The following is a 22,407-nucleotide window of genomic DNA, read 5'->3' as shown; positions in this document are numbered from 1 at the left end:
TATTGGCAGTGTGATGTCATTATAGGCAGTGTGATGTCATTATAGGCAGTGTGATGTCATTATTGGCCCTGTGATGTCATTATTGGCACTGTGATGTCATTATTGGCCGCGTGATGTCATTATAGGCAGTGTGATGTCATTATTGGCAGTGTGATGTCATTATTGGCCCTGTGATGTCATTATTGCCAGTGTGATGTCATTATTGCCAGTGTGATGTCATTATAGGCAGTGTGATGTCATTATAGGCAGTGTGATGTCATTATAGGCAGTGTGATGTCATTATTGGCAGTGTGATGTCATTATTGGCAGTGTGATGTCATTATTGGCCCTGTGATGTCATTATTGGCAGTGTGATGTCATTATAGGCAGTGTGATGTCATTATAGGCAGTGTGATGTCATTATTGGCCCTGTGATGTCATTATTGGCCCTGTGATGTCATTATAGGCAGTGTGATGTCATTATTGGCCCTGTGATGTCATTATAGTCAGTGTGATGTCATTATTGGCAGTGTGATGTCATTATTGGCAGTGTGATGTCATTATTGGCCCTGTGATGTCATTATAGTCAGTGTGATGTCATTATTGGCAGTGTGATGTCATTATTGGCAGTGTGATGTCATTATTGGCCCTGTGATGTCATTATTGGCCCTGTGATGTCATTATAGTCAGTGTGATGTCATTATAGTCAGTGTGATGTCATTATAGTCAGTGTGATGTCATTATTGGCAGTGTGATGTCATTATTGGCCCTGTGATGTCATTATAGGCAGTGTGATGTCATTATAGGCAGTGTGATGTCTTTATTGGCAGTGTGATGTCATTATTGGCAGTGTGATGTCATTATAGTCAGTGTGATGTCATTATTGCCAGTGTGATGTCATTATTGCCAGTGTGATGTCATTATAGGCAGTGTGATGTCATTATAGGCAGTGTGATGTCATTATAGGCAGTGTGATGTCATTATAGGCAGTGTGATGTCATTATTGGCAGTGTGATGTCATTATTGGCCCTGTGATGTCATTATTGGCAGTGTGATGTCATTATTGGCCCTGTGATGTCATTATTGGCAGTGTGATGTCAATATTGGCAGTGTGATGTCATTATAGGCAGTGTGATGTCATTATAGGCCGTGTGATGTCATTATAGGCAGTGTGATGTCATTATTGGCCCTGTGATGTCATTATAGGCCGTGTGATGTCATTATTGGCAGTGTGATGTCATTATTGGCAGTGTGATGTCATTATTGGCAGTGTGATGTCATTATTGGCCCTGTGATGTCATTATTGGCAGTGTGATGTCATTATTGGCAGTGTGATGTCATTATTGGCCCTGTGATGTCATTATAGGCAGTGTGATGTCATTATTGGCCCTGTGATGTCATTATTGGCCCTGTGATGTCATTATTGGCCGTGTGATGTCATTATTGGCCGTGTGATGTCATTATTGGCCGTGTGATGTCATTATTGGCAGTGTGATGTCATTATAGGCAGTGTGATGTCATTATTGGCCCTGTGATGTCATTATTGGCAGTGTGATGTCATTATAGGCAGTGTGATGTCATTATTGGCCGTGTGATGTCATTATAGGCAGTGTGATGTCATTATAGGCAGTGTGATGTCATTATTGGCCGTGTGATGTCATTATTGGCAGTGTGATGTCATTATTGGCAGTGTGATGTCATTATTGGCCCTGTGATGTCATTTTAGGCAGTGTGATGTCATTATTGGCAGTGTGATGTCATTATTGGCAGTGTGATGTCATTATTGGCCGTGTGATGTCATTATTGGCCCTGTGATGTCATTTTAGGCAGTGTGATGTCATTATTGGCAGTGTGATGTCATTATTGGCCGTGTGATGTCATTATTGGCCGTGTGATGTCATTATTGGCCGTGTGATGTCATTATTGGCCCTGTGATGTCTTTATTGGCCGTGTGATGTCTTTATTGGCAGTGTGATGTCATTATTGGCCCTGTGATGTCATTATTGGCCCTGTGATGTCATTATTGGCCCTGTGATGTCATTATTGGCAGTGTGATGTCATTATTGGCAGTGTGATGTCATTATTGGCCCTGTGATGTCATTATTGGCCGTGTGATGTCATTATTGGCCGTGTGATGTCATTATTGGCCCTGTGATGTCATTATTGGCCGTGTGATGTCATTATTGGCCGTGTGATGTCATTATTGGCAGTGTGATGTCATTATAGGCAGTGTGATGTCATTATTGCCCGTGTGATGTCATTATTGGCCGTGTGATGTCATTATTGGCAGTGTGATGTCATTATTGGCAGCGTGATGTCATTATTGGCAGTGTGATGTCATTATAGGCAGTGTGATGTCATTATAGGCAGTGTGATGTCATTATTGGCAGTGTGATGTCATTATTGGCCCTGTGATGTCATTTTAGGCAGTGTGATGTCATTATTGGCCCTGTGATGTCATTATTAGCACTGTGATGTCATTATTGGCAGTGTGATGTCATTATTGGCCCTGTGATGTCATTATTGGCCCTGTGATGTCATTATTGGCCGTGTGATGTCATTATTGGCCCTGTGATGTCATTATTGGCCCTGTGATGTCATTATTGGCCCTGTGATGTCATTATAGGCAGTGTGATGTCATTATTGGCCCTGTCATGTCATTATAGGCAGTGTGATGTCATTATTGGCCCTGTGATGTCATTATAGGCAGTGTGATGTTATTATTGGCAGTGTGATGTCATTATTGGCCCTGTGATGTCATTATTGGCCCTGTGATGTCATTATAGGCAGTGTGATGTCATTATAGGCAGTGTGATGTTATTATTTGCTCTGTGATGTCATTATAGGCAGTGTGATGTCATTATTGGCAGTGTGATGTCATTATAGGCAGTGTGATGTCATTATAGGCAGTGTGATGTTATTATTGGCCCTGTGATGTCATTATTGGCAGTGGGATGTCATTATTGGCCCTGTGATGTCATTATTGGCCCTGTGATGTCATTATTGGCCCTGTGATGTCATTATTGGCAGTGTGATGTCATTATTGGCCCTGTGATGTCATTTTTGGCCGTGTGATGTCATTATTGGCCGTGTGATGTCATTATTGGCAGTGTGATGTCATTATTGGCAGTGTGATGTCATTATTGGCAGTGTGATGTCATTATTGGCTCCGTGATGTCATTATTGGCTCTGTGATGTCATTATAGGCAGTGTGATGTCATTATAGGCAGTGTGATGTCATTATAGGCAGTGTGATGTCATTATAGGCAGTGTGATGTCATTATAGGCAGTGTGATGTCATTATAGGCAGTGTGATGTCATTATTGGCAGTGTGATGTTATTATTGGCAGTGTGATGTCATTATTGGCCCTGTGATGTCTTTATTGGCCCTGTGATGTCATTTTTTGCACTGTGATGTCATTATTGGCCTTGTGATGTCATTATTGGCAGTGTGATGTCATTATTGGCAGTGTGATGTCATTATTGGCAGTGTGATGTCATTATTGGCCTGTGATGTCATTATTGGCCCTGTGATGTCATTATTGGCCCTGTGATGTCATTATTGGCCCTGTGATGTCATTATTGGCAGTGTGATGTCATTATTGCCAGTGTGATGTCATTATTGGCCCTGTGATGTCATTATTGCCAGTGTGATGTCATTATTGGCCCTGTGATGTCATTATTGGCAGTGTGATATCATTATTGGCCCTGTGATGTCATTATTGGCAGTGTGATGTCATTATTGCCAGTGTGATGTCATTATTGGCCGTGTGATGTCATTATTGGCCCTGTGATGTCATTATTGGCCCTGTGATGTCATTATTAGCACTGTGATGTCATTATTGTTAGTGTGATGTCATTATTGCCACTTTGGTGTCATTGTTAGCCCTGTGATTTCATTATTGGCCGTGTGATGTTATTATAGGCAGTGTGATGTCATTATAGGCCCTGTGATGTCATTATAAGCAGTGTGATGTCATTATTGGCTCTGTGATGTCATTATTGGCTCTGTGATGTCATTATAGGCAGTGTGATGTCATTATTGGCCCTGTGATGTCATTATAGGCAGTGTGATGTCATTATAGGCAGTGTGATGTCAATATTGGCAGTGTGATATCATTATAGGCAGTGTGATGTCATTATTGGCAGTGTGATGTCATTATTGGCAGTGTGATGTCATTATAGGCAGTGTGATGTCATTATTGGCCCTGTGATGTCATTATAGGCAGTGTGATGTCATTATAGGCAGTGTGATATCATTATAGGCAGTGTGATGTCATTATTGGCAGTGTGATGTCATTATTGGCACTGTGATGTCATTATTGGCAGTGTGGTGTCATTATTGGCAGTGTGGTGTCATTATTGGCAGTGTGGTGTCATTATTGGCAGTGTGATGTCATTATTGGCAGTGTGATGTCATTATTGGCAGTGTGATATCATTATAGGCAGTGTGATGTCATTATTGGCAGTGTGATGTCATTATTGGCAGTGTGATGTCATTATAGGCAGTGTGATGTCATTATTGGCCCTGTGATGTCATTATAGGCAGTGTGATGTCATTATTGGCCCTGTGATGTCATTATAGGCAGTGTGATGTCATTATAGGCAGTGTGATATCATTATAGGCAGTGTGATGTCATTATTGGCAGTGTGATGTCATTATTGGCACTGTGATGTCATTATTGGCAGTGTGGTGTCATTATTGGCAGTGTGGTGTCATTATTGGCAGTGTGGTGTCATTATTGGCAGTGTGATGTCATTATTGGCAGTGTGATGTCATTATTGGCAGTGTGGTGTCATTATTGGCAGTGTGATGTCATTATTGGCAGTGGGATGTCATTATTTGCACTGTGATGTCATTATTGGCCTTGTGATGTCATTATTGGCCCTGTGATGTCATTATTGGCAGTGGGATGTCATGATTGGCCCTGTGATGTCATTATTGGCCCTATGATGTCATTATTGGCCCTGTGATGTCATTATTGGCCATGTGATGTCATTATTGGCCCTGTGATGTCATTATTGCCACTTTGGTGTCATTATTGGCCGTGTGATGTAATTATTGGCCCTGTGATGTCATTATTGGCCCTGTGATGTCATTATTGGCCCTGTGATGTCATTATTGGCCGTGTGATGTCATTATTGGCCGTGTGATGTCATTATTGGCAGTGTGATGTCATATATAATGTCATGATAAATCACAGTGGACGTTGTTTTCTCATAATTGTGAATAATGAATGAGATATAAGGAGGGAAGATAAATAACTTACCTTTGCAGGTTTGTGGATCCACATAAGGTTGTACACCCCCAGTACATAAGAAATTCTCAGTGATGGCGTCCGTGATGTCCGGAATATCTTTAAACTTTTCTATCTTCTTTGTGTCTTCTAGACAGGCGTTCCTCTGTGATAGAGAAGGGGACAAGGGGCGTCACTACAGGGGGAGCAGCCATAGTGGCTGCAAAGGGGCCCACAGAGTATAATATGTATATAACCCCCAAATAATCCACAGACACAGCTCAGCCCGGTCCCAGGTAAGAAATATTGTTGGAGGGGGAGGGGACAGCAGGCAGCGACCCAAAATTAATTACGAGAGCACGCAGATTCACAACACTGCGCTCTGCCTGCACACACTGCAGTCCCTGAGTAGTGAATGGGGAGCCCTTGATGGTATTTAGGGACCAAACGGAGAACACGTTGTGCAAAAGTAACTCACGGTTCTTTATTCAACCAACTGCAGGCAACGTGCCAAATGATGTTGTACAGATGCCGGATTACTGGAGTGGTCATGGAGAGTGATCCTCAGAAGTTGTCTCACCAGCCTGGTAGTAGGTGCAGGCTGGGGGTGGCTGTGTCCAGGTATGGAAGCTGCAGCTTTGTCCTGGGTGTTCTGTGTGAGGCACACGCTTCGGTGGATCATCTCCTAGGTGTAATCTCCTAGAGAGCTGGATCCCAAGAGAGCTTCCTGTCCAGGGGTTTTGTTACTCCCTGGTCAGGTGGTCTCACTCTCCAATCACACTCCAGCTTACAATAAAGCATATAACTGGATAACATATATTAAACACAGATTTAACCCTTGCCTGTTCAGGCAGAATCTACCTGCTGAGTGCCTAAGACCTATGGCATTCTCCTTTTGAGCTGATTAGACTCACTTAGAGGGGTTCTAGAGGTAGAGGGCCTCATTCGCAAGCACTCCCTTGCCTATACATCGGCATTGGTGTTGCACATGTTATACTGCGTGAACACGCCCCCTGGATTATACAGGGTGCACATGCTCCGTATATAAGGTGTGTATCTATGATATGTATGTATATATGCTGTATGTGTGTATACTGTTTGTATATGTGTATGTATATTCTGTGTATCTACTGTATGTGTGTATACTGTGTGTATATGCTGTATGTGTGTATACTGTGTGTATATGCTGTATGTGTGTATATGCTGTGTATATGCTGCATGTGATTGTCTATCTCCTGTATGTGTGTATATAGATATCAGGGAACTATGATTTGCAATGTTTCTTGTCGTTATCCATTCTCCTTACCTTGTCTCCGCGCTTTATGGTCACATTCATTCGCTCAAATTTATATCTGGTTTCCTCTGCAACAAACATGGCTTTCACCAATTCCGAATCAAGGACTGTATTTTCTAAAAAATATGATATATAAAGGGTTAAAGAACATTTAGCTGGTACATAGGTCATATAACTACATTTCTATGGATATCAACTGCACCTGAACTATAGACATAGGAATATTGTCTCCAGGAAGCCACCACTAGGGGGAGCTCATGATTGTCCTTAGTAAAGGGATTGTCCCAGGATAGTAACTGGTTTATACAGGTTTGGTGTTACGAGTCTGATTGCTTGGATCCCCACTAGTACAAAAATGGCGTCTTCTTTCCCGAATTTCAAGTGATGGAGTCTCAGGCGGAAATATCTCAGTCCAGTCACATCACACAGACATGAATGGAGCAGTAGAGCCCATATGTACGGGGCCCTCATACCTGTGATCAGGGGCCACAGCAGATAAACCCACAGCTGTGGGACATAAGTGCAACACCCCTGCTGATGCAAATAGTTAGGTAGGTGGTGTGAAAGTGTCCCTCTCCATGTCAGAAGCTGCAGCATGAGAGACTTAGTACTTACAGCCTGTGAATACTGTCTGGGAAGGCAACAGTTAACTATGTGTAAGTTATTAACCAATGTGTTGGCTGTATTGCAAACTGGACTATGATTGGAGAGGAGCTACCACCTGACCAGGGGGAGTATAAAACCCCTGTGCAAGGGAAGCACAGGCCTCTAGACTGCATGGTCTGTCTACAGAGACAAAGTGAAGGGAAAGAAGTGTCAGTACTGATACTTATCCTAATCCCAGGACCAGAGTCATACACCCAGTGCTGGAGTGCCGACACACGTGTCCTACCACCGGAAAGGAGCATCGCTGATCCCGGCTGAGCACCTTCTGCCTGCCAGATGTCTGGAAAAAGGATCATTGTGCACCAGAACGGTCCTATCACCGCGAATGATCCTGAGTGATTACCAATGGGGAAGTTAAAGGGTAGAGATTGTTTCCGGAGCTAGGTGTAATTAGCTCACCTCCCAGGGAATAGTGACTGTGCCTTAAAGGGACCATGTCCCCATTACCAGCCGCCGCACATAGCTAGGTACATTGTTACATGTCTTAGTCCCTCAGACTTAGTAGACCTGGTGCCACTATGTCGGGTCAGGAAGAGAATGCCACATTGGAGTACCGTCCATCTCCACTACCTTCACCCGTGCGCAGGCGTCTGCCAAGTGCCCCTGCCAGCCCCAACCAATCTGCTGTATCCACCACCACAAATGCAGTCATGCCTCTTACAATGCCCTATTACCTGGGGCTCCTTGGCTGCTCCATGAATTTTGGGATTCGCCTTATACCATGACTGAAGAGCAGCAGATAACCATCTTGATTGGCCAGTTGCAGGGACCAGCTCTTCGTGAGGTCAAATCCTGGCCTCCGCAGGAATGTCAGACTGTAATTCAGATACTGGATGGGCTGAGAACTACCTGTGAGAACCGCGCTGTATGTGAACTAAAACAGCGGTTCTTTGGGAAGAGACAACAGCCACAAGAGTCCCTCAGAGACTTTGCCCTCTCATTGCAATAAGCCTGGGAGGCGATTACACATGAAGAGCCCAGAGAGGCAGAGAATCAGGACCAAACCCTGAGAGAGCAGTTCCTTCCTGGTGTTTCTAACCACCACAAATGTCAGCTAAAAATGTTAGCCCCTCATCATCCTAACACTTCCTACCTATTAAGGAGATGGCCATTGATGTACTTGAGGAACGACTTCCATCTGAGACACAAGAGGAATCAGCAGCCCTGACTGGTTGCCACCCTAGTGGATCAAGTGTCCTGCTTGTCTGCAACATTACACTAACTCCTAGAATGTATGGAACAGTTAGAGGTATTATCCTGGCAACAGAAATCAGAACTTCCAGCCCACATACCGTCTCCACCACTACCTGCGGACCGAGATCAAGAGTGTCAAACACTGCCAAGACCTCCTGACTCCGGTTATAGTAGCCCTAGAAGGTCCCGATGTGGATACTGTCACCGGTTCAGACATCAGGAAGACACTTATTGGCAGCTGAGACGCCAGAAATTGAGAAATGAAGAACGCTCCTCAAAGAAAGAACCATCAAATCCGAGAGACTCCACCTGGATGCCAAGGTTTGTGGGGACTTGCCCCATGGTTCCTGTGACCATAAATGAAGTAACCCTACTGGCCTTAATCGCTACTGGCTGTCAAGTGACCACCAACCGCAGTGCTACCTTTGAGAGATGCCAAAGAGGAGTATCATTGACACAGCCTCCAGATAAGGCGTAGTGGTAACACAAGTGTCTGAAGACGGGAACTTCTCCCTGGTGCTGGGTACCAATGTCCTCCGCCACTGCTATTCTGAAGTGCTGAAGGCTCTCCAGATGTAACATTCTGGGTCTGGTTTTGGAGTCTAAGTGTTGTAACTTACTTGAGTTATTGTAGGCAGGAATCTTAGTCAGTGAAGCCAGAGGTCGGAACACAGGAGAGGCTTAGCAGTACAGAGGAGCAGGCAGGTCTCGTAGTCAGGAGGAAGCCGGGGGTCGTTGCACAATAGAGGAGTCAATCGCAGGAGAGAAGGAGACAAGCTAGACTACAGACTGGAAGCACAATAAATTTGCAAGGATGTATAGGCAAGGTTGGGTTTAAATAGGAAGTCTAATCTAGGAAGGGGTGGAGCAAGGCCAGGGAAACAGGAACTAGGAACAGGAAAATCAAAAACTAGGCCAAGGATCAGCACTGGAGCTGTCCAGAGAGTTGCATGGCTCAGTTGGTAGAGCTGCAGCCTGGAACAGCAGAGTCCGTCGGTTCAAGTCCTGACACCAGAACTCCCTACCAATGATTCCCAGTGATTCTCGGAAGGCGATTCAAGAGACCATGCAAGTCCAGAGGATCAAAGATCCTCAACCTGTCTATTTTCAACCTGGGACTGAGATGTTAGTATGGTGCCGAGCCTGCATGGGTGTTCAAGGTCAAGACTACCAGGCCATGCTAGAACCACTACCAGCTGATGAAGACCTATGCATTTTGGCAGCCAGGGCTGCAAAATGTGGGAGACTCCCCAGTGGATCTGAGAAGCTCCAGTGGCTGATTCAGATGATGACGACGGCTGATCTTTTCCCAACAGGTAATTTGGAGGTCTCAACAGGTGTCAAGAAGGAAGCCTCCTGCATACCTGCAGGAGTGCCAGCTGTCCATGTGCAAGGGTCAAAACCCTAGGCAGGTACACTTCTTGGATCCTGAGGCCCTAACTCCTTCTGCAGACAGCGAGTAACTCCCTGATGGGCTGAGGCCCTTTTCAGGATATAAATAGTCTACTGCTGGGATTATTATTCCCAGTTGGGCTGCGCCCATTATCATTTTGGAGCCAGAAACTTTCCTGGGACTCTTCCTTATTTATTTATAAGTCCTTGAACTTGTCTCCGTTTATGCTATGAAAGCACCCCTCTTCACCTTTTTCCCTTCATCAAGGACTGTGCCCAGAGAACGGACTCTAATGCAGCTGAGCCCTCTGAGAGACTGATAGTCACCGTCTTCTTTGAAGGAAAAAGGACATTCTTATTGCAGCTACTATAGGGAGCCATATGGTAACCAGTAATATATGTTAGATTCCATTAACCTTTAATAGGCTTTGCAGCTGAGTCAGACCATCTCTTCATCTATATGTTTGTCTGTGATTATGCCACCTAGGTGATGTGTCCTCGGACAAATTTCAGGCCTTGGTGCAAGGAGTGGATCACAGGACGTGACACCTCGCCTTACCGAATCGCGCATTTTCGTCGGGTTTCCCGAATATTTCCGATTTCGCTGAATTGCCCCGGGATTTTGGCGCACACGATGGGATTGTGGGGCATCAGTGCCGGCTTTCATGCGGCAGAAATCGGGGGGCGTGGCCGTCGGAAAACACTGTGAATTCGGAAAAACGGCGGAATTTTTTAAAAAAAATTGTGTTGCCAGAATAGCACTCACATGCACCGGGCGAAGAAGGTGAACTCCGGCGGACCTCGGCGCAGCAGCGACACCTACTGGATATCGGGCGCACTACCTTAGTGACTCCCAGCAGATCCCGAATCAACGTCGGAGAACGCGCCGCTGGATCGCGACTGGACCGGGTAAGTAAATGAGCCCCATAGTGTGCATGGACCATCTGGAGGCTGTGTACTACATCCGGCCCCTAGCCCTTATATCCATCAGGTCCATAGTCAAGTTGTGGACGGCTTGTTCAATTACTAGGGGGGTATGCCACACCCCTGCGGATGCAAAGGGTTAGGTAGGTGTTGCGAAAGAGTACATCTCCGTGTCACAAGCTGCAACATGAGAGACTTAGTAATTACAGCCTGTGAATACTGCCTGGGAAGGCAATAATTAACTATTTGTAAGTTATTGAGTTGGCTGGATTGTGATTGGAGAGGTGCTACCAGCTGACCAGGGGGAGTAATAAAACCCCTGTGCAGGGGAAGCACAAGCCTCTTGGACCTTCTCGGGAGCCTGCACATGCTCTAGAACGCAAGGTCTGTCTGAAGAGTCAGAGTGAACAGAGAGAGACAGTGTTCCGCCAGCCACTCCGGTATTCTGGGCCCCGGCTGCCTCCAGGCCCCAAGAAAAGGCCCTGGTGCATCTTAATGATGCACACGAGTCCCTCACGTCTGCACTTGGACACTTACTATGATCGTTACATGTGACGGCTTGTCCCCGTTTCTTTAAGGCCCACGTTGTGGCTGAGGTACATGGGAGACAGATGGGTCTGCGGGAACAGCGAGGCTTGTTACATCTCACATATAGATATACATTATAAAGGACAACAGACTCTATGGTATCTAATGGCCACCATGTCACATACTCAGTGCCCCCCCCATACAGAGCCCCCAAAAAACTATGACCAACAATAGATCTAACCCTCGTCAGTGCCAGCGGCCCAAAATCTGCAAACCCCAGAAGTAAGAAATGATGGCGTCTCGTTTTACCTGACTTTTCTGGAGTATTCAATCTTACTTTGCAGCTCGATGAGAGCCAAATCATAGTCAAAGGATTTCTCCACCTTCTTGTCCTGTTTCCCGGCGGGGTTGTACTTACTATGACGGTGGAGGTTCTTCACTTTCAGGGCCGTATCTACAATAGAGGCAAATGGGGTCACCAGAAATATACACAGACACAGGTGGGGTCTTCCCAAACAGAGTCCTGGTGGGCCGCTCATAAAGTGGTCGTCTCCAATAATTCTCTTATTCCAGTCCTGGCCTGTGGTCATTGTCTCCTTAAAGGAAACCTACCATGTGATGTGATGCAGTATGAAGCAAACATACCTTGAGGCTGCTGTAGCTACACTGATGCATATCTTGGTTAATCCCTGAGCTGAGTGGTTTTGCTGATAAAACAGATATAACTTTATGATAATGAAGCTCTGTGGCTTCTATCTCTGCTCTGGCGCTTGCTTTGCCGCTTCTCATAGCAGGAGAGTTTCTCTCTGATTGCATCATCATCTCCTGCACTTCTCTTCCTGCCAGACAGAATAATCAATTGCAGCACCATCCCCCAGCTCCTGTGTTGAGTGATCCAGCTCAGGTTGATTAGTGCTTGACTAGTCATGCTTTATTTAGCAGCCATTTACAATTCCAGTGTAATGTGTAAGCCAGTCTGTCCCAGCTTTCCCAAGGTCCTGAATGATATATTTGTTTTTTCAGAAAAACCATACAGCTCAGGGATTAACCAAGATCTGATCCTGCGTCAGTGTAGCTGCAGCAGTCTCAGGGTATGTTTGTTTCATACTGCATCACATGAAATGGTAGGCTTCCTTTAAGCCTCCATGTCAGGGCTGTATATAGGTGAGGAGGCTGCTGATGACTTATGTATTAGCTGTCATTGGGTTATGTCTCCAGAGAGACCAGTGACCCCAGAAGAAGACTTTCCCATCCTTCTGGTCCCCCTCTACAGTCTCTGCTGCTTGTGGATAAAACAAGATAAGACTCATCCAAACTCATCCAGACAACACACAAAGTAGTATTATGTGTAAATGAATGCAGCAGTCTATGTGTATAAAGGTGAATTCACATGTGGTACAAGGCTGCTATAAACGTCTTCCGTAGGATGCAAACATTTTTATAAAGGAATCTACCACCAGGATGAAGGATTGTTAGCCAAGCACTGACATACTGGTGTGTGCGCCCTCTGCCAGGATCTGTTCTTAGTTTAGCATCTTATTCCCTGGTTTTTACCAAAAAAAGGATTAATCAAATATGCAAATGAACCTGAGGGGTTCCAGGCTCCAAATGTGTTTATGGAGCATTTGCATAATCTCTAGCCCTTCTTTTCTTAAAACTAAGGGCATAGGAAGCTCAAAGAAGAGCGGATACTGGCAGATGGGGGCACACACCAGTATGTCAGGGAGCTTGGTTTACAACCCTTCATCCTGGTGGGAACCTGTCATCAGGAGACCCAGGGGACGAGAGCACACTTTTTTTTTTCTTTTAAATGCGTCGGTTTCTCCGAATCCGTCGGGTTTTCGTTTGGCCACGCCCTCCGATTTCCATCGCGTGCATGCCAGCGCCGATGCGGCACAATCCGATCGCGTGTGCCAAAATCCCGGGGCAATTCAGGGAAAATCGGCGGAAATTGGAAATATTCGGGTAACGCGTCTGGAAAACGCGAATCAGGCCCTTGGTAAATGACCCCCACTGTCTGGTAAGGCAAGAGGTGTCTCAGGCCGCTGCCTGACACCTTGGGCACATCAGGAGAATAAGCCCCAGAGCAGAGGTTCATCACCCGGACACAGCTCCACCTTTACCAGTCCAGCCTGAAGTTAATACCAGGCTGTGAGTAACCCTTCCTGCGGACCAGCTTTCCTGCCTGCAGAATACTGCTGCTGATGTTAAGGCCATTTGAAGTTGAATAAAGAACTGTAAGTTGATTTGACTCCGTGTGATCCCTGTTACCATCACAGGCTTCCCATCCTCCATTACCCAGGGATTCCTATACACACCTAAGGGGTTGCCCCAGGGAGAAACCTCTTTCATCAGCCTCTACCTCTACTTTTCTTGCACACACCATCTGCTGGAGAGCTGCCAGGCTGTAGGCCCGTCCTCTGGTCCCCATACCAAGCACCGTGACCACAGCGTGCTCTAGGCAGCATTAGCTAGCCACTCCGGTATTCTGGGCCCGGCTGTCTACAGCCACCCAAAAAAGGCCCCGGTGGGGGATGTTCCATAAACATGGACAGTCTATGATATATAAGACACAACTTGTCCATTTGCATAATCTCTAGCCCTTCTTTTCTTAAAACCAAGGGCATAGGAAGCTCAAAGAAGAGCGGATACTGGCAGATGGGGGCACACACCAGTATGTCAGGGTGCTTGGTTTACAACCCGTCATCCTGGTGGTAGATTTCCTTTAAAGGGAACCTGTCATCAGGGGACGAGAGCCTAGTCCCCCAGGTGTCGCTGCTGCGCTGAAGTCCGACGAGGTCTGCCGTAGTGCACGAGCCTATTCCTGGTGAAGGTAAGCACAAGTCCAGCGACACTTTTTTTTAAAATGCGGTGGTTTCTCCGAATCCGTCAGGTTTTCGTTCGTCCACGCCCCCATTTTCCGTCGTGTGAATGCCGGCGCCGATGCGTCACAATCCGATCGCGTGCGCCAAAATCCCTCGGCAATTCAGGGAAAAGTGGCACAAAACGGAAATATTCGGGTAACACGTCTGGAAAACGCGAATCGGGCCCTTAGTAAATGACCCCCAGGGTGTCCACCCGGGTGTAATACACAAGTATCTCGTAAAGATTGGGACTGTGCTGCGGATACAGGACAGGGTGGGATTTCACTTCTCCTATTGAGAGAAGATAAAACATGAGAATCCCCAGCGTCCATTCATCTCCATGTCATGTCTCTTCCATCACAGCTAATTGACTGTGGGGGGCCTTAAAGGGATTGTCCAAAGCATCAGTCTAGTATATTGTACAGTTTTTCACTATATAAAGGATAACATTGATCATCTTTAATGTATAACTATGATATGTGTGTTACTGTGATGGGCTCAGCCCCTTCCAGTCCTGTACTGTCTCCGCAGGGCTTCGTGCACACTGCTGTTTGCTTTTGGCTGTGACCTGGTGATACCTGGTCATGGACCCGTAGACTTCTATTGTGTATGGGCACAGAGCGTGTACCCTTGGTGACACTATGACTGTGCAGAGCGGCTGCGTGCCAAAAACGACAGCGCGTCCTGTTCAGGCCTGTATTGTGCTCATTACCTATAGCCACTGCTCTCTCCACAGGTGCCAATCAGGGCATGAAGCCTTAATCACATGAATGTATTGGGAAATAAGGACCTTACACTTACAGGGTCGTCTCCAAGGTGGACCACAGCAGGAGCTTAGAGGGACTGATGGACTTACCTCCGACTCTGACATTGACATTCTGGGGGGAGTCATCCAGATGGAGGCAGTGAGCAGCCGTCAGGATAAAAAATCTGCTCACGATTGATCCTTTACATTTGTCTTCAGATCCCGGACGCTTTCATAGAAGAAAAATCAAATAACAATAAGCCTTTCTGTGACCCCCCCATCATCTGGGACCTTCATTTGTGGGGCCACAATTTGGATGTGTATGGAATTTAAGTCCCTTCCCTGTGTGTATTCTACAGCAAGTAGAAGTATACGGCTTTGTAGCAGCTTACTGACACCGTTATCTGCTCCCGGGACACTACAAGACTGATAATATAATGGGACAGCACAATGATGATCTTATCTTCCTCTTATTTGGGGGCATTTAAAGGAAATCTCCCATGAAAATCCATCCTGATAACCCAGGGACATCACTCATAGATCCCGGCACCGTGGCCGTGGTTATCTTCTTGTATTTCTTATCCGTGGTCTTCTTCCTTCCAACATCAACTTTTACTAGTTCAGCATCTCCCTCCCTACTGTGCGGACTGATAAGTGAACCCCCAAGGGACGTGAAGTTACCTTTCATGTTAGAATGGGAGGAGGACCTGCAGGTTACCGATTGATAGCCGCAGGCCCTTCTGTGACATATTGACAGATGGTTTGTCCCTCACGAACCTTGACAGTGAGATCTGGCCATGGACTCCGCCAAGGTCTTGTATCCTGCTAAAGCCATGGACTATGCTAAGGATCCACATCGGCCGCTGGCTGATCTTCCAAGCATTCTCGCCCAGCAGTCTCAAGAGATTGCTGTCCAAGAAGAACTCCTAGCTAAACTCACTGCCACCCTTCGATGGATGATTGCCTCCCAGCGACAAGCTCCCGCGGCTACTCCTCCTGTTGCTCCAGTCACCCCATCGTGTTTTCCAGCAGTAGACTCTGAACCCGAATTTTTGATGCCTTACAAATTTGATGTCAACCCCAATTTTTGCTGGAGCTTTGTTTCCCAGTGCTCGCTGCACATTAAACTGATGTCCTCCCAGACCACCACCGAACGCTCCAAGCTGGCGTTTTTCTTCTCCCTGCTCTCTGGATAGGCCCTGGCCTGGGCTGCTTCTCTGTGGGATAGTGGTGATCCAGGCATGGCTACCCATACCACGTTTCTGGAAAAAATCTGGTCCAGGTTTGAACCACCTCATCGGGGTTTGTCCTGTTTCTGCTTTCCTCCTTAGGTGTATTGTCACCGGGATGACTTGGAGGAGGTGAAAGAAGAGGCTAAGAAAGAAGAGGCCCTTAAGGGGGGGGGGGGCAGTCACGGGTGCTCCCGCGATCCATGTCGCAGATCACGGGTTCACCCATGCCTTGCTGTGTGCCTGTCCCCGTCCCCCTGCCCGGACTTACCTCTCCTGGCTCCTGGCTGTGCTCCTGGTCCCGGCGAGCAGGCCGCACTCCCCCTCCCTTCCAGGCCGCGCTTCCGCTGCTAGGGCACGTGCGCGCTGACCTCTCAGAACTTAAAGGGCCAGCGTCCTTCCCACTGGCGCTGGTCACTCCCGGGTTTCCTATATATCCTGGCTCCCTTCACTCCCCGCCAGATCTTCAAGTCTTCCCACTGAAGGGAAACCTCCCGTGTGTTTCCAAACCCCTCTGTGTTCCTGTGTGTTTCCAGACGCCTCCTGTGGTCCGTGTCCAGTGGTCCATGTCCTGTGGTCCATTCCCATACGACTGTGCTCCTGCTGTGCCGTCCAGGGTTCCAGCCCAGTGGTGACCTCCTGCTATCCTGTTCTTCTGCTGTGCCTTCCAGGGTTCCAGCCCAGAGGTGTCCTTACTCCATACCAGCGTTACCAGTGTTCCTCTGCGTTCCTGCTGTCATCTCAGGTTGTGACTGTTTCCTGTATTTGTTACTTTGGCCACAGACTCTTCCCACAGAGACTCTCAGATGGTTTGTCCCTCGAACCGTGACAGGAGGCCATGGATTACCACACCAGTGTTGCACCAAAGTGTGTCTGAGATTATTGACAGCAGTGGCGCAGCATCCTTCAAACCTGGCGTAGCCCATATGCTATTTACGGCAAAGAGAAAACATTGTAGAAAAAAAGCCAAAATGCTCACCAGATAGATGCTTCTGGCACCAACTTCCACTTCTGCGACTCGGATCTCCACGTGACCAGCATGCACAACAGGGAAAAATCCAAAAAAGATACAACGATCCAGCGCGGGATAGTGAAAAAATCTTTAGGCACTTTTTATTGGCTCCAATAGTAACAATAGTACAGTTACATACGCTCAAGCACTGTGTCCACGGTGGGGACTATGGTTCTTTGCCTACGCGTTTCGAGTGCGTTATGCACTCTTACTCATGGCTGCCACAAATCCGCCCCTATGCGCTTCTTTTAGATCATTCTTGGACAGACTCACGTTCATAATGGGGGTCATTTACTAAGGGCCCGATTCGCGTTTTCCCGACGTGTTACCCGAATATTTCCGATTTGCGCCGCTTGTACATGAATTGCCCCGGGTTTTTGGCGCACGCGATCGGATTGTGGCGCATCGGGGCCGGCATGCGCGCGACAGAAATCGGGGGGGGCGTGGCCGAACGAAAACCCGACGTATTCGGAAAAACCGCCGCATTTAAAAACCGAAAATGTGTCGCTTGGGGAGCGCTCACCTTCACCTTCTATGGGATGGTGCATTCCGGGGCGTTAAGATTATTTTCGGCGCTGCAGCGCCACCTGGTGGACGGCGGAGGAACTACCATCTTAAATCCCAGCCGGACCCGAATCCTGTGCAGAGAACGCGCCGCTGGATCGCGAATGGGCCGGGTAAGTAAATGTGCCCCAATGTGTTGGGACTGGATAGAAGCCTCATGGTCCATCTTGGATTTTATAAGCAGAGTAGGAAGCAGGTCCTGTGTGCAGTTCCTGCAGATCTGCCATCGAGACAAGCTACCAGGAAGCAGAGGTGTCTCAGGCCGCTGCCTGACAACTTGGGCAAGTCAGAAGACTAAGCCCCAGAGCAGAGGTCCACTGTCAGGACTTGACTCCATCTACCAGCCCAGCCTGAAGCTATCACCAGGATGTGAGCGACCCTTCCAGCAGACCAGCCATCTCCTACCAGCCTTAGGAACTGCTGTAGCAGTTCATATAAAGAACTGTGAGTTGATTTGCACAATGTTGCCTTCATGTAATCCCTGGATAAGGCTGCTTCACCATCACGGGTGCCCCATCCTCTATCACCAAGGGATTCCCATATAGACCTCAGGGTTTTCCCAAAGGGAGAAACCTATTGCATCAGCCTCTCCCTCCACATTTCCTGCAGACCCCACCTGCTGAAGACCTGCCAGGCTGTAGGCCCGTACACCCGTCACAATACCAAGCGCCATGACCACGGCATGCCCAAGGCCGCACTAGCCACCCACTCCGGTATTCTGGGCCCCAGCTGTCTACAACCACCAAAGATAGGCCCTGGTGGGGGATGTTTCAATAGCGTATATAGCTTAGGACTGTGGTAATACTAGGGATGAAGTGGGGGTGCTTGACTTCCAGGGATGAGATGACAAGCAAGTGTCACATTTACGTATTACTTTCTCTTTGCACCTGGTAAAATTATTTTACAAGGATATTGCTTCACTGGCCAACTCTCCGAGGAATATGAATCCTGAACTGGAAGAAGGACTCAAATGTTGAAGGGAACAGTGGCTGAAACTCAGGACTAAATAGAACCTAGTGACTAACTACCCAGCTCCCTTCTCCCTACGCCTTCTTTCCTTTGCCCCCCTCCACTGTTTGTGTTGAGGTCTTACTTTCTCTAAAATTTTCAATAAATACAGTTTAGAGATGAGCGAACATACTCGTCCAAGCTTGATGCTCAGCGTACTCGTAACTGCTCGTTGCTCAGACGAATACTTCGCCAGCTCGAGAAAATGGCATCTCCCGCCGTTTTGCTTTTTGGCGGCCAGAAACAGAGCCAATCACAAGCAAGGAGACTCTGCACTCCACCCAGCATGACGTGGTACCCTTACACGTGGATAGCAGTGGTTGGCTGGCCTGATCAGGTGACCCTGGAATAGACTAGCCCCTGCCCGCGCTGCTCGGATCATTCTCTGTCTGGATGCCGTTAGGGAGAGAGCTGCTGCTGGTCAGGGAAAGCGTTAGGGTGTTCTATTAGAATAGTGTTAGGCAGGAGTGAGTCTACAAGAACCCAACAACAATTTATTAGGGGTTTGATTGAATTAGGCACAGTCTGCTTTTACTTTTCTTTTTTTTTTTTTTTTTAACTCAAAGTCATCAGGCACTGCACAAAATCCAGTTGTGTGCTGTCAGTGTAGGTTAGAAACTAGCCATAGCAATAGGATAGCATCGTTTTGTTAAAAAAACAAAAACACAAAAAAAATTTACAGTTTACACTTTAATTTTGAAAATGTTGAACCCGAGGGCTAGGGGTAGAGGACGAGGGCGTGGGCGTCCCACTACTGCAGGGGTCAGAGGTCGTGGTCCTCGACACCACCTGCTGATGAGGGAGAAGGGGAACGCCGCAGAGCTACACTCCCTAGGTTCATGTCTCAAGTTACTGGGACTCGTGGTAGAGGACTGTTGAGGCCAGAACAATGCGAACAGGTGATGTCGTGGATTGCGGACAATGCTTCTAGCCATTTGTCCACCAGTCAGTCTTCCACGCAGTCCACCCATGTCACCGAAATCAGCACTCCTCCAGCTCCTCCACCTCAGCCTCCTTCCCCCCAGTCTGCCCCCTCCCAGGAAAATTTTGCATTTGAACCGGCATACTCTGAGGAACTGTTTTCTGGACCCTTCCCACAGTCACAAACCACTTGTCCGGTTGCTGCTGAGCTCTTTTCCGATCCCTAGGTTTTCCACCGGTCGCAGTCTGTGGGTGATGATGACATTGTTGACGTAGTGGAAGAAGTGTGTAAAGAGGTGTCGGACGATGAGGAGACACGGTTGTCAGACAGTGGTGAAGTTGTTGTCAGGGCAGGAAGTCCGAGGGGGGAGCAGACTGAGGGATCGGAGGATGATGAGGTGACAGACCCAAGCTGGGTTGATAGGCCAGGTGAACACAGTGCTTCTGAGACGGAGGAGAGTCCTCGACGAGAACAGGTTGGAAGAGGCAGTGGTGGGGCCAGACGGAGAGGCAGGGCCAGAGCTGGTGCATCAGCGGGGGTTCCACCACTACCAGCTTAACCACCACCAGTATGCGCAGACATATGAATGCTAAACACCCCACTCAATGGCACCAAGCCCGTTCACCGCCGGCCGGGCACACCACTGCTCCTTCCCCTGTGTCATCTGCTAGTCAGCCCCCTGCCTGGGACCCCGGCCCAAACACCTCCCATGCGAAAACCACACCTTCGCCTCCACGATCCTCCACAGCATCCACCAGCGTTCAGCTCTCCATACCCCAGACGCAAGAGCGCAAGAGGAAGTACAGTGCAACCCACCCACACGCCGAAGCCCTCAACGTCCACATCTCCAAACTGCTTAGCCTGGAGATGCTGCCCTATAGCTGGTAGAGACCGAGGCCTTTTGCAACCTCATGGCAGCGGCCGCCACTCTGTATTCGGTCGCCAGCAGCCACTACTTTTCCCGATGTGCCGTCCAACCCTGCACCAGCACATGTCAGACAACATCATCCGTGCCCTGACCAATGCCGTTTCTGACAAGGTCCACCTGTCCACGGACACGTGGACGAGTGCTGCCGGGCAGGGCCACTATATATCGCTGACGGCACATTGGGTTAACTTGGTGGAGGCTGGGACCGAGTCTGACCCTGGGGCTGGTCATATACTGCTGACGCCGAGGATTGCGGGGCCTAACTCGGTCCAGGTCTCAAAGGCCTTCTATGCCTCCTCCTCCTCCCACCCCTCCTCCACCTCCTCCTCCGAATTACCATCCGTGTGCATGGCGCCATCAGTCAGTAGCTCTAGGCACAGCAGCAGTGCCATTGCTAAGCGACAGCAGGCGGTGCTCAAACTGCTGAGCCTAGGCGATAAAAGGCACACCGCCCAAGAGCTATTACAGGGTATCACGGCGCAGACTGATCTGTGGCTGGCACCGCTGAACCTGAAGCCAGGCATGGTTGTGTGTGACAACGGCCATAACCTGGTGGTGGCTCTGCAACTCGGCAGACTGACACATGTGCCATACCTGGCCCATGTGTTAAATCTCATAGTTCAGCGGTTCCTCAAGACATACCCCAATCTGTCTGATTTGCTCACGAAGGTGCGCCGCATCTGTGCGCATTTCAGGAAGTCCAGCACAGATGCTGCCACTCTCAGGGCAGCGCAGCGCCGCCTCCAACTGCCCGCTCACCGACTGTTGTGCGACGTGCCCACGAGGTGGAATTCAACACTGACCATCTTATTCAGAGTTTACCAGCAGCGCAGAGCGATTGTAGACTGCCAGATGTCAACTTCCACCAGAACTGGTAGTCAGGTCAGTCAGCTTCCTCAAGTCTACAATGAGGAGTGGACGTGGATGTCTGATATCTGTCAGGTGCTGAGTAACTTTGAGGAGTCAACACAGATGGTCAGTGGCGATGCCGTCCTCATCAGCCTCACCATCCCGCTGCTTGGCCTGTTGAAAAACTCTCTGGTCAGCATGAAGTCGGAAGCTTTGCGCTCGTCACAAGAGACGGGGGAAGAAGATTCCCTTGTTGATAGCAAAAGCACCCTTAGGTCTGTTTCTCAGCGCATATCGGAGGAGGTGGAGGAGGATAAGGAGGAAGAGGAGGAGAATGTTGGCGAGACAGAAGAGGGGAGCATTGCTCAGACCTTCACTGTTCAGCGGTGTATGGGCAGAAGAAGAGGAGTTGGAGGAGTTAGAGGAGGAGGAGATGGACAGTCAGGCCAGTGAGGGGAGTGAATTCTTGCGCGTTGGGACTCTGGCGCATATGGCAGATTTCATGCTAGGCTGCCTATCCCGTGACCCTCGCGTTCAAAGAATTTATTCCAGCACGATTACTGGGTATTCACTCTCCTGGACCCACGGTACAAGCAAAATCTTTCCACTCTCATCCCTGGAGAGGAAAGGAGTGTGAGAATGCATGAATACCAGCAGGCCCTGGTGCACAAGCTGAAACACTATTTCCCTTCTGACAGCGCTAGCGGCAGAGGGCGTACTTCTGTGGGACAAGTAGCGAGGGAGAGTAGGCGAGCAGGCAGCTTGTCCAGCACTGGCAGGGGTACGCTTTACAAGGCATTTGCCAGTTTTATGTCACCCCAGCAAGACACTGTCACCTGTCCCCAGTCTCGGCAGAGTAGGGCTGATCTTTACAGAAAGATGGTGAGGGAGTACGTAGCTGACCATACCATCGTCCTAAATGATCACACAGCTCCCTACAACTACTGGGTTTCAAAGCTGGACATGTGGCACGAACTGGCACTGTACGCCTTGGAGGTTCTTGCCTGCCCTGACGCTAGCGTGTTGTCCGAGCGGGTTTTCAGTGCAGCTGGTGGCATCATCACCGATAAGC

General features: G+C 48.3%; 1 protein-coding gene across 1 annotated transcript in view; it reads right to left on the bottom strand.

Moving 5' to 3' along the window:
- Window positions 1–22,407, bottom strand: part of LOC140077902 (complement factor B-like) — a 94,571-nt gene that overhangs the window by 6,467 nt on the left and 65,697 nt on the right. Inside the window, exons 12-16 of the mRNA XM_072125505.1 lie at window positions 14,935–15,052; window positions 11,524–11,668; window positions 11,224–11,303; window positions 6,523–6,626; window positions 5,250–5,382 (exon numbers count right to left, since the gene is read on the bottom strand). Coding sequence (XP_071981606.1) covers window positions 5,250–5,382; window positions 6,523–6,626; window positions 11,224–11,303; window positions 11,524–11,668; window positions 14,935–15,052 — 580 coding nt within the window. The remainder of the gene's footprint in view (window positions 1–5,249; window positions 5,383–6,522; window positions 6,627–11,223; window positions 11,304–11,523; window positions 11,669–14,934; window positions 15,053–22,407) is intronic.

Source organism: Engystomops pustulosus, chromosome 9, assembly GCF_040894005.1.
Source record: "Engystomops pustulosus chromosome 9, aEngPut4.maternal, whole genome shotgun sequence".
Classification (NCBI taxonomy): domain Eukaryota; kingdom Metazoa; phylum Chordata; class Amphibia; order Anura; family Leptodactylidae; genus Engystomops; species Engystomops pustulosus.
This window is presented reverse-complemented; position numbering and strand designations above follow the sequence as displayed.